The sequence below is a fragment of the Anopheles moucheti genome (genome assembly GCF_943734755.1).
Source record: "Anopheles moucheti chromosome X unlocalized genomic scaffold, idAnoMoucSN_F20_07 X_unloc_1, whole genome shotgun sequence".
NCBI lineage: Eukaryota > Metazoa > Arthropoda > Insecta > Diptera > Culicidae > Anopheles > Anopheles moucheti.
Window position 1 is genome coordinate 1,832,240 of NW_026453515.1, and position 12,840 is coordinate 1,845,079.

Sequence of the window (12,840 nt, forward strand, 5' to 3'; positions counted from 1 at the left end):
GACGGGATGCTACTGAATCTGTGAAGAAATTAAACAGAAAAGTCCTGCGTGAAGGATCCCAGCGATTAATGGTCGGGTAAGTTCTCTACAAAGTATGGAAAATAGTTTACTGTTAGCTTCACAGCTGTTAGCCTACGTTCGAAGACGAGATGCTGCCCCTGCCGCGATATCCGATGAGCCGGTAACCAGCCTTTGGCGATCTTTAACGGATCCGTTCCGCTACAAGCCACATTCGTTTGGGCAAGTTAAGAAAAGATCCCAGATAGCCTCACTACGACTTCAAGGTCTGATATGAGTCGTAGAAATTTAGGTTGTTCCACAATCCGACTTCGTGGTCTTACAGGGTTTACGATCTTATCTGGCAACGTAAGAGCTTATTCTAGCCACGGTTCACATTTATCTAGACTGCCAGTTTGCATCTGGACTCAGGTGCGCCATCTGGACCCTGCTCAAAAGGAAGCGGAGTCTGTTGTCGCAATCTGGACCAAAATATTTGTGACGCTTCGCGGCAAGCTTTTTGTCAATGGGAAAGCTTTAAGCATGACAGATGTTTGAATTTAAAATGACAGTTTAGATAAAAAATGAAATTTAAATAACATATTTTAGGCTGATAATTGGTAGTAAAAACAATAATGATTATTGTATATGCATACAAAACAATGTTTCGAAAGAATTCGAGGCAGTGGTTATAAACAAAAGCCTTCAAAACAGCTTCTCTCAATTGGTATAATTTGAACAGGTAGTGAAAAAATGATCACTTGTAGAAAGTTTTTCAAAGCAAGCGACGCAAACTGTGTAAGCCGTTTTATTCAAAATAATAATTTTGCAAGCAAGTAAAGAAAAGTGAGCAATAAAAGTTTCACAAAGTTAGGTGAGTTACATATATTATGTTTGTGGACATGATGAGGAACATTTCGAATTGGTAATCACAACGTTACATTTTTCCAGTCATGGATGCCAGTACAAGCTCTGCACCTCGGCGTGTTTTAAAAACTACCAGCGATGAGGATAGGCAACGCATCATAACGGCATATGAAAGTGGTGCAACACCAGCATCAATAGGCAATATGCTAAACATAAACAAGAGCACCGTGTACGGGATCATCAAGCGATATAAGGACACCTGGCAAATTGAATCGAAAAAGCGCGGCGGTCATCGTGCTAAATCGTTGTCGAGTGAAGCCGTGGACAGTATTCGAGTCTGGATCGACGCGTTTAGGATTGCGTAAATACGTTCGTATGACGATTCGTTACAGATGATATTACTTTTTCTATTATATTTTTACGTTAGGGTTCAGTATATTTAAAATAAATAAATTGCTTCGTCGTGTCCATCTTCGATGGTTTCTATCACAGAGTTGCATTTATGAAACGCAACATTATCCATCACGAAGTAACTTCTGGATATATCGTTAGCTCGCAAAATGGCTTTTAGCTCTATAATAAATCCGGTAAATAGTTCCCTGTTTACCGCGCGATTATATGCCTGGTAGTGAACAATGCCGGACGCGTTCATGGCACAGATAATTGATACGTTTCTGGTGCGTAGTTGAGGAACAACAACTGTAGCTGGCGTTCCTTTCCTTGATCGCCCTTTGGATGTCCGCATACTCACGTTGAATCCAACTTCGTCCAAATACACCAGCCCATTTACAGGAACCTCACGAGCAATATCGTAGAATCTGGCGGCATATGCTGTTCGCTCCTCGATAGTTGCGGCTGTGTTACGACGTTCTGGCACCCTTTGAATCATTTTGAACGAATAATTGAATTCCTTCACTTCCTTGGCAATGGGTGAAGCGGCCACGCGTACGCCGTATTGCTGGAACACTTTCTCGGCCAGCGCTTTCAGGGTGAGAGTACAATCTTCGTCGATCCAGACTCGAATACTGTCCACGGCTTCACTCGACAACGATTTAGCACGATGACCGCCGCGCTTTTTCGATTCAATTTGCCAGGTGTCCTTATATCGCTTGATGATCCCGTACACGGTGCTCTTGTTTATGTTTAGCATATTGCCTATTGATGCTGGTGTTGCACCACTTTCATATGCCGTTATGATGCGTTGCCTATCCTCATCGCTGGTAGTTTTTAAAACACGCCGAGGTGCAGAGCTTGTACTGGCATCCATGACTAGAAAAATGTAACGTTGTGATTACCAATTCGAAATGTTCCTCATCATGTCCACAAACATAATATATGTAACTCACCTAACTTTGTGAAACTTTTATTGCTCACTTTTCTTTACTTGCTTGCAAAATTATTATTTTGAAAAAAAACGGATTACACAGTTTGCGTCGCTTGCTTTGAAAAACTTTCTACAAGTGATCATTTTTTCACTACCTGTTCAAATTATACCAATTGACAGAAGCTGTTTTGAAGGCTTTTGTTTATAACCACTGCCTCGAATTCTTTCGAAACATTGTTTTGTATGCATATACAATAATCATTATTGTTTTTACTACCAATTATCAGCCTAAAATATGTTATTTAAATTTCATTTTTTATCTAAACTGTCATTTTAAATTCAAACATCTGTCATGCTTGAAGCTTTCCCAATGACAAAAAGCTTGCCGCGAAGGGTAAAAAACTAATATAGCTCCCGGTGAAATTTCATGCTCCCTCATTTTCACATTGCATACATGTAGGGGCACAATTTTTTCGTCGGCAACAGTGTGAATTCCACATGACTGTAATGGTCAAATTATTTTTTTCGAATTGCGAATAAAGTTGACCGTTGGTGGGTTTATTAATTTTGGATAATTGTTTTTTTCAGCACACAAGGGTTTCATCGTTTAATGTTTTATTACATTCCAATAATTGTATAAGGGTCTAATAAATATTCAAACGGTACATATTTATTAATTCTGCGTACAAATAATGGGAAAATCACCACAAATGGTTACAACGTGCTTTTCAAAAAAGGAAAACAATTGTAGCATTTTATGATAACAATGGAATATTGATTTATTTTATTTATTGATTATTATTTATTTAAAGGTAAAACTGTAACTATCTACGGGCAATTCATGATCAGTTCTCTATTTACTAATCTTTATCCTTTGGAACGGTTAAAAAAACTAGTTTCTTTATTATGCACATTTTCTTTTCGCTTTCCTGTAATGCTCGGCCAATGTAATGCAGCTTAATATGCACAATGAAGATAGTGTGTGCGATCATGTTTCCCAAGTCGTGTTAATTTTTCAACGGATTGTCCATCAACAGTAATGTTGAACGGTGGGTAACCAAAATACACTGTACATTAACAACCTACAACATCATAAACGATTACAAACGGCAAACAGTTTCACATTCTCAGTACCGCAAGGAAGCTGTTTGAACCTGTTGATAATTAGATTGTGAGTGCGTGGCTTATTACTTTTAGTTTCACACAGGGCTAGTACTTTTCGTCTGGTCCTGATGGGCTACCTATGTATGTGTTAAGTGTTGTGGCGTCATTATTGTTCCGTGCCTGTTAATTTTGTTCCAATTTTGGTCCTTGCAAGAGTCATGCGACCCTTCCTGCTGGTTAATCAAAACCTAGAAGAAGGGCAGTCGTAGTAATGTATTTAATTATAAAGGAATTACAAAGCAATGTGCGTCATCTACAATACTCGATTACATTGTCCACTCGAAGTAAGGTCCCTGCGTGCATAATAATGTTTCCCGCAACCACCACGGATTTATGCCCAAAAAATCAGTTGTGTCTAACCTTATGTACTCTGTTGCAATGTTGTTTTCCCATTTGGATGCTGATCGCTAAGTCGATGTTGTATACACCGACTTTAGGGCCGCATTCGATTGTGTCCTTTATTCCCTCTTTTTTCTCTTTTATCCTTCTGGTGTTCCGCAAGGCAGTGTATGCTTCACCTTCCTCAATCATGTTTGCTGACGATCTCAAACTGTTTCTTCCTATCTTCTCGCAATATGAGGGATTGTTTATTACTTCAAGACCATTTTAACTCTTCTTCAACCTGGTGTGCTGCTAATGATCTTATTTTATATCTTACTAAATGTAATGTTATCTTATTTTGTCGCTTCCCGAACCGCACTGATTTTGTTTATTGTGTCACTGCGTTCCTCTTGATCAGGTGTCGTTTGTAAAAGATTTAGGTGTCTTGATCGCAGACTTAGCTTTTCAATGCTCCTCGAAAAAATCCTACCGTTCCCTTTCCTTATTCCGTCGTATTGCCTCGTATTGTATTATTTTTCAATCCTCTCTGTTTGAAGGATATTGGAGTCTATATATGTTTTAGTCTTTATATTAGCTATATTGCAGTCTTATTAGGCCAATTGTAGAGTTTTCTAGTGTTGTATGGTCGCCGTCTTCTCCTAATCATATCCTGAGACTTGAGCAAGTGCAAAAAGCATTTAGTCGTTTTGCATTCCAAAAGATATAATCAGGCCAGGCCAGGCCTGGCCTTGAAACCCTTCAAAAGAGACGCTCTCTTGCTCAAGTCAATTTTATCACCTCGATCCTGCTTAGCGAAATTGATGTGTCTAGCCTCCTTTTGCCCCTTTCCTTGTATGTTCCATTAAGCATCTGCTGTGATTGATTCCTTTGTATTTTTGCAGATATTACTTTATCTGCACCAATCAAAATATCGTCTAACCGATTTATTCAAATATGTTTTACTGGTACGATTTCCCGACACAGTCGAACAACCGATGATGGACATACCTGCCATGGGCGGATATTGCGACCAACATTTTTTCACCGTATGCTCTGCACACAAACAGTTCCAACAAAGCTTCTGTTCTTCTTAGCTCCTGCCGCTTTTTAACATTTTATAATGTAAAAAACCTCATATTTGTTTACATGGCGAGAGGTACACGAGAGAGGACAATCCCACGAACATGCACGAGGCATGTTCTTGGATGAATCATGAGATGGATTATAGACGACACTAATACTTTCAGTGCTGGCCACCTTGAGGATGCTGTTAGCTGACTGCACCTTCAGCAATATTGCCCATTTTTTTAACATTGGCACTTGCTCTTCGACGAACTTGACTAGCTCGTTATATTCATCTCGCTTTGCACCCACTGCTAGCCAACCAACAATAGGCAGTTTGTTTGTCTTCAAAAAATGTGCCAGTGCTCGATACGTTTATCCAATTTACGCAATCTCTTCACATGTAGGTTAAAATCGTCTCGACGCGATTTAATAAAGACGCGCCATTTTAGTGGCGTCGGATTGGAACTACGCTAAAATGTCTATCGCGCTACAGTACTTGCGGTCTACATCCTATTCCTTGGTATGTCGCTTTGATTTGTTGTGTTGTGTTGTGTTGGGTGTGTTCGGACCGGAAGCAAGAACCTCCGACTGATCCGGGCACTTGTGTTCGAATTACGTTCTTTATTATCTACCCTTTCGTATTAATAGGATTATTTAACTTTACATTCTTTAGCTTTATTGTACTAAGCACCAATTTCCTGTGTACATTACTCGCCCGCGCTGGGTTATGTTGACAAACATTTTTGGTGATCGGATTTCCCAGACCTCACGCGATCGCGGTCAGTTTTTTTGTGGCAAGTTTATCAACATATGTTTGGACATAGCCGGGATATGTCTTTTTCTTTTTGGTGAACGAGCTTCGTTGAGCGAATTTCACTTTTTAGTTCCGCTCGTCAGCTGCAATAATGCTTCCAATAAGTACTGTAATTCCTTAATTAATTTCAGCTGAACTTTGTTTGCTCGACATCAACAGTTTCATTTGTGGCTTCGTCATCGTAAGACGAGAGCTAAGACGGGTAATCGTAAAAAGCAAACGCACTGTTTCACCGAATATTCCACAACTCCACGAAGCATAAATTGCAGAAGTATTCCGAATAGGTAATTTTTGTCGCATTGATGTAATATTTTATCACCTTTTACCTATTACAAAATCGAGGTTCGTTCTTGATTGTGGTTCTCGTAATAATAGTTTAAGTAACGTAGTTGCAACCGCATTGAAATTTCACTACAATAAACATTCACGGCGTTTTATGTATTACATATATTATATTTAAGCACTGCTATTCGATTTAAAATTCGAATAAAATCTGCTCTTGCGTTATTTCGCTCGACACAGCTACTTGAGTCATCTGATTCATACCGACCAGATCAGACCTTTTCTCCAGCTTGTTCAATGTTTCTGTATGTTGGTCTGATTCTCTGGTTTCATTTAACTGCGAGAATGTTTTCTAATGTGATTCGCTGATGTTCTAGGTAATATTACTATTCTCATTTGAAAATGCAATCTAAAGTCAATTTATATGTTATGTATCGTTTATATGTTGTATGTTTATATGTTATGTAGCTTTACGCAGAACTGTGTTGTCCTTCTCGATCGCCCGTTCTGTACTGCTGATAGGGACAGTGGCATAAATAGTCATGCTGAAAGTAAAACCTGATGTCCTGTTGCAAAGTTTAGATGTGATATAAAATAGCAAAATGAGCTTTTCTAGGCAAACAATTAAAACGGTTGGTCATGTAGATTTTTGTTCATACTATCGTTTATTTGAATCTCTGTTTTTTTAAGAATATTAAACTATTATTGTTATGTACTCATAGGAAAAATTTTAAAAGCTGTAACTGATTTATTGACCAAACATACAAACGATATAAGCAAGTAAAAACACAAGGGTTTTACGGGAGCTAAGAACGAACATGAGATCACGTCATGCGTTGATAGAAGAAATATCCTAACGGTAGTGAACGCAGTAATAAACGAATAACGATGATCGTCAGCAACCCGTTTGGTTACACGTTAAGGTTTACCGGCCGTTCTTGCACACTACACCGGTTGCTCAAGTACGCCAATGTCGTTTGGTGCTCGCACGAATTGAGTCCATCCAGCGAAAGTCTACTTGGTTCACTCTGCGCTCCTGGGATCATCACCTCGACTATTAGACCAGATGTTTGTAGCCAGGATTCTTGCCCCTCATGGAAAGGGTGCTAAACGCCAGGCGATTGTTCCTGTCGGGATAAATAGATGATCAAATTAACTTTTTTTACTTAGCTATGGGCCAACATCATAAACGTACCGGTTCGTGTCTTACAAGTGTGCGGTCCTAGCTCGCGGTGGAAAATCGGCGCACAGTTTTTCGATGTGTTGCTAATCCGGCGTCCGAATTGCACCGATTTCTGCGACGTGTTCGAGACTGGTATGTTGATCTGAACATTATGTTCATTAGCAATCTGGTCCGTTCAACTAGTAAGAAAAAAAAAATTCTTCTACATATAGATAAGTCCCCCGTCTCAATTAGTGAGTAATCACTGTGTGTTTTGCACAGCAATTACTCTCCAGTCAGCACCACGAGGAGGTTTGAGATCGGAGTTCTAAAAATGCTCGATCAATGCAAAATGTTAATTTAACATTGAGCAAGCATCTTTAGCATTTGCCAACCACCTACCTAACCATCTAATCTTTTCTGCACTATCTAAACTAAGCTCCTATCAGATGCTAGCTATTTGGCCCTAATCTGCTTTCAGTATATTTAAAATCTCCTCAAAACTATTCTGGTTATGACGCTTAAACTGATACTCCCTCAAATAACACCTCATGCTACCTTTGTGCGTTCCCTTACTCCTAATAAAATCCTTTACATGCCTCCATAAATTTTCTATATTCTGTGTATGAATATCGCGATTCCCTGGATCTACAAAATTCTCTGAATGATTTACCCTATTGTGCCTATATCCATGCTGCTCTAATCCTCCGTACGCTGCCCAACAATCTGTCACTACTGTACTATTCCTATCTACGTTGTTCAAAACTAAATTATGTAAAGTTGCCCTATCTCTTTTCTCTACTATTTCTAAAAATATCTCTTTCGTTTCCCTACAAATTCCTCCAACTAGCCAAACCTGATTATTATTTGAAATACGTCCCCTATGATTCTTACGCTTAACTACTACCGACTCGTCTATTTCTACCGTTAATCCTAATCCTCCTATCGGTCTTCTGTTAGCCTCGACGTAACTAGCACATTTTTCCCTAATTTCACTAAACCACTTATAAACTGTGTTCTTATTAACTGCAAATTCCTCAACTATCGTTTCTACGCTAAGATTCCTAGTCCATCCTAATATCAACAGCATACTTTTCCCTAATGTTAACCTCGATCCACTAAAAACACTGCCCTTCCTAACCGAACACTCTGCCCTATTACACCGCGGGTCACAACAAACCCACTTAAAACAGCCTTGCGAACTTATCGGTTTCCTAATCATCCCTGCACTACAGTTCTCGCAATTCTGAGCTGCCCTCAACAATCCTGCATCTAACATCAAACTAACTAGCCCTACCTCATCTTCAACTAACTTCACTAGCTTCGTCACTGTACTTGCCTGTCCTAACACATTCATTTTCCTACACTAATTGCCTACTAACTGCGCTTTTGATATAGAAAAAATTTATATTTGCAAAACACAAAATTTTATCTTCTAGCTGTGTTATTTTATGCGTTTGTTTGTTGGTGTGAAGAATGTCGTTTTTTATGATTGGGGCACCTTAAGCAATGGTTGCCAACTTTACATTCGAACGTGCTTTGGCGCCTATATTTCGAATAAAAATAATTACTGCCGTAATGCTTGTTTAATCTTTCATTATGTGAGTCGTTTTACAATAAAATAATTTGTTAATTTTTCATCCACAATTTGTAAATACACAGTTTAAAATTTTCTGCAAAAACATTTATTGCATTTCGAAGATCGAAAACTAAGCCGTGATGCCAAATATATCCGAATTCAAAAATGCAAAAAGTTGATAATTTTTGGTATCAAAAAAGAAAAGCCAGGCCAAATTAAAAATCATAGAGTTAATTTTTTTTTTCATTTATTCCGGAACGGAGAGTTAAAAAATTAATATGTATTTGAAATACTATATTGAACATTACTCATTATCATTAAACTAGTGAATATTTTATCTGTTGCTTTAAATAAAACAAAACAAAAATTATCAACTTTTTGCATTTTTGAATTCGGATATATTTGGCATCACGGCTTAGTTTTCGATCTTCGAAATGCAATAAATGTTTTTGCAGAAAATTTTAAACTGTGTATTTACAAATTGTGGATGAAAAATTAACAAATTATTTTATTGTAAAACGACTCACATAATGAAAGATTAAACAAGCATTACGGCAGTAATTATTTTTATTCGAAATATAGGCGCCAAAGCACGTTCGAATGTAAAGTTGGCAACCATTGCTTAAGGTGCCCCAATCATAAAAAACGACATTCTTCACACCAACAAACAAACGCATAAAATAACACAGCTAGAAGATAAAATTTTGTGTTTTGCAAATATAAATTTTTTCTATATCAAAAGCGCAGTTAGTAGGCAATTAGTGTAGGAAAATGAATGTGTTAGGACAGGCAAGTACAGTGACGAAGCTAGTGAAGTTAGTTGAAGATGAGGTAGGGCTAGTTAGTTTGATGTTAGATGCAGGATTGTTGAGGGCAGCTCAGAATTGCGAGAACTGTAGTGCAGGGATGATTAGGAAACCGATAAGTTCGCAAGGCTGTTTTAAGTGGGTTTGTTGTGACCCGCGGTGTAATAGGGCAGAGTGTTCGGTTAGGAAGGGCAGTGTTTTTAGTGGATCGAGGTTAACATTAGGGAAAAGTATGCTGTTGATATTAGGATGGACTAGGAATCTTAGCGTAGAAACGATAGTTGAGGAATTTGCAGTTAATAAGAACACAGTTTATAAGTGGTTTAGTGAAATTAGGGAAAAATGTGCTAGTTACGTCGAGGCTAACAGAAGACCGATAGGAGGATTAGGATTAACGGTAGAAATAGACGAGTCGGTAGTAGTTAAGCGTAAGAATCATAGGGGACGTATTTCAAATAATAATCAGGTTTGGCTAGTTGGAGGAATTTGTAGGGAAACGAAAGAGATATTTTTAGAAATAGTAGAGAAAAGAGATAGGGCAACTTTACATAATTTAGTTTTGAACAACGTAGATAGGAATAGTACAGTAGTGACAGATTGTTGGGCAGCGTACGGAGGATTAGAGCAGCATGGATATAGGCACAATAGGGTAAATCATTCAGAGAATTTTGTAGATCCAGGGAATCGCGATATTCATACACAGAATATAGAAAATTTATGGAGGCATGTAAAGGATTTTATTAGGAGTAAGGGAACGCACAAAGGTAGCATGAGGTGTTATTTGAGGGAGTATCAGTTTAAGCGTCATAACCAGAATAGTTTTGAGGAGATTTTAAATATACTGAAAGCAGATTAGGGCCAAATAGCTAGCATCTGATAGGAGCTTAGTTTAGATAGTGCAGAAAAGATTAGATGGTTAGGTAGGTGGTTGGCAAATGCTAAAGATGCTTGCTCAATGTTAAATTAACATTTTGCATTGATCGAGCATTTTTAGAACTCCGATCTCAAACCTCCTCGTGGTGCTGACTGGAGAGTAATTGCTGTGCAAAACACACAGTGATTACTCACTAATTGAGACGGGGGACTTATCTATATGTAGAAGAATTTTTTTTTTCTTACTAGTTGAACGGACCAGATTGCTAATGAACATAATGTTCAGATCAACATACCAGTCTCGAACACGTCGCAGAAATCGGTGCAATTCGGACGCCGGATTAGCAACACATCGAAAAACTGTGCGCCGATTTTCCACCGCGAGCTAGGACCGCACACTTGTAAGACACGAACCGGTACGTTTATGATGTTGGCCCATAGCTAAGTAAAAAAAGTTAATTTGATCATCTATTTATCCCGACAGGAACAATCGCCTGGCGTTTAGCACCCTTTCCATGAGGGGCAAGAATCCTGGCTACAAACATCTGGTCTAATAGTCGAGGTGATGATCCCAGGAGCGCAGAGTGAACCAAGTAGACTTTCGCTGGATGGACTCAATTCGTGCGAGCACCAAACGACATTGGCGTACTTGAGCAACCGGTGTAGTGTGCAAGAACGGCCGGTAAACCTTAACGTGTAACCAAACGGGTTGCTGACGATCATCGTTATTCGTTTATTACTGCGTTCACTACCGTTAGGATATTTCTTCTATCAACGCATGACGTGATCTCATGTTCGTTCTTAGCTCCCGTAAAACCCTTGTGTTTTTACTTGCTTATATCGTTTGTATGTTTTGGTCAATAAATCAGTTACAGCTTTTAAAATTTTTCCTATGAGTACATAACAATAATAGTTTAATATTCTTAAAAAAACAGAGATTCAAATAAACGATAGTATGAACAAAAATCTACATGACCAACCGTTTTAATTGTTTGCCTAGAAAAGCTCATTTTGCTATTTTATATCACATCTAAACTTTGCAACAGGACATCAGGTTTTACTTTCAGCATGACTATTTATGCCACTGTCCCTATCAGCAGTACAGAACGGGCGATCGAGAAGGACAACACAGTTCTGCGTAAAGCTACATAACATATAAACATACAACATATAAACGATACATAACATATAAATTGACTTTAGATTGCATTTTCAAATGAGAATAGTAATATTACCTAGAACATCAGCGAATCACATTAGAAAACATTCTCGCAGTTAAATGAAACCAGAGAATCAGACCAACATACAGAAACATTGAACAAGCTGGAGAAAAGGTCTGATCTGGTCGGTATGAATCAGATGACTCAAGTAGCTGTGTCGAGCGAAATAACGCAAGAGCAGATTTTATTCGAATTTTAAATCGAATAGCAGTGCTTAAATATAATATATGTAATACATAAAACGCCGTGAATGTTTATTGTAGTGAAATTTCAGTGCGGTTGCAACTACGTTACTTAAACTATTATTACGAGAACCACAATCAAGAACGAACCTCGATTTTGTAATAGGTAAAAGGTGATAAAATATTACATCAATGCGACAAAAAATTACCTATTCGGAATACTTCTGCAATTTATGCTTCGTGGAGTTGTGGAATATTCGGTGAAACAGTGCGTTTGCTTTTTACGATTACCCGTCTTAGCTCTCGTCTTACGATGACGAAGCCACAAATGAAACTGTTGATGTCGAGCAAACAAAGTTCAGCTGAAATTAATTAAGGAATTACAGTACTTATTGGAAGCATTATTGCAGCTGACGAGCGGAACTAAAAAGTGAAATTCGCTCAACGAAGCTCGTTCACCAAAAAGAAAAAGACATATCCCGGCTATGTCCAAACATATGTTGATAAACTTGCCACAAAAAAACTGACCGCGATCGCGTGAGGTCTGGGAAATCCGATCACCAAAAATGTTTGTCAACATAACCCAGCGCGGGCGAGTAATGTACACAGGAAATTGGTGCTTAGTACAATAAAGCTAAAGAATGTAAAGTTAAATAATCCTATTAATACGAAAGGGTAGATAATAAAGAACGTAATTCGAACACAAGTGCCCGGATCAGTCGGAGGTTCTTGCTTCCGGTCCGAACACACCCAACACAACACAACACAACAAATCAAAGCGACATACCAAGGAATAGGATGTAGACCGCAAGTACTGTAGCGCGATAGACATTTTAGCGTAGTTCCAATCCGACGCCACTAAAATGGCGCGTCTTTATTAAATCGCGTCGAGACGATTTTAACCTACATGTGAAGAGATTGCGTAAATTGGATAAACGTATCGAGCACTGGCACATTTTTTGAAGACAAACAAACTGCCTATTGTTGGTTGGCTAGCAGTGGGTGCAAAGCGAGATGAATATAACGAGCTAGTCAAGTTCGTCGAAGAGCAAGTGCCAATGTTAAAAAAATGGGCAATATTGCTGAAGGTGCAGTCAGCTAACAGCATCCTCAAGGTGGCCAGCACTGAAAGTATTAGTGTCGTCTATAATCCATCTCATGATTCATCCAAGAACATGCCTCGT

The 12,840-nt window shown here is 38.5% G+C and overlaps 3 protein-coding genes across 3 annotated transcripts; 1 reads left to right on the forward strand and 2 right to left on the reverse strand.

The window, feature by feature from the left end:
• Window positions 1-132: 132 nt before the first annotated feature.
• Window positions 133-2,131, reverse strand: LOC128307523 (uncharacterized). The gene is made up of 2 exons (XM_053045401.1): window positions 1,616-2,131; window positions 133-219 (listed from the first exon to the last, which is right to left on the reverse strand). The coding sequence occupies exons 1-2, from the start codon at window positions 2,129-2,131 to the stop codon at window positions 133-135; spliced, it is 603 nt and encodes a 200-aa protein (XP_052901361.1).
• A 5,331-nt stretch (window positions 2,132-7,462) lies between these two features.
• Window positions 7,463-8,086, reverse strand: LOC128307524 (uncharacterized). Its single transcript, XM_053045402.1, has one exon. The coding sequence runs from the start codon at window positions 8,084-8,086 to the stop codon at window positions 7,463-7,465; it is 624 nt and encodes a 207-aa protein (XP_052901362.1).
• Window positions 8,087-9,613: 1,527 nt separating this feature from the next.
• LOC128307526 (uncharacterized) lies at window positions 9,614-10,237 on the forward strand. The gene has a single exon (XM_053045403.1). The coding sequence runs from the start codon at window positions 9,614-9,616 to the stop codon at window positions 10,235-10,237; it is 624 nt and encodes a 207-aa protein (XP_052901363.1).
• The last annotated feature ends 2,603 nt before the right edge of the window (window positions 10,238-12,840 follow it).

Coding starts and splice junctions, on each gene's coding strand:
- LOC128307526 (XM_053045403.1), top strand. CDS start 9,614: ATGCTGTTGATATTAGGATGGACTAGGAATCTTAGCGTAGAAACGATA.
- LOC128307523 (XM_053045401.1), bottom strand. CDS start 2,131: ATGGATGCCAGTACAAGCTCTGCACCTCGGCGTGTTTTAAAAACTACC. Junction 220..1,615: donor TGGACGAAGTTGGATTCAAC/GTGAGTATGCGG, acceptor TGTGGCTTGTAG/CGGAACGGATCCGTTAAAGA.
- LOC128307524 (XM_053045402.1), bottom strand. CDS start 8,086: ATGCTGTTGATATTAGGATGGACTAGGAATCTTAGCGTAGAAACGATA.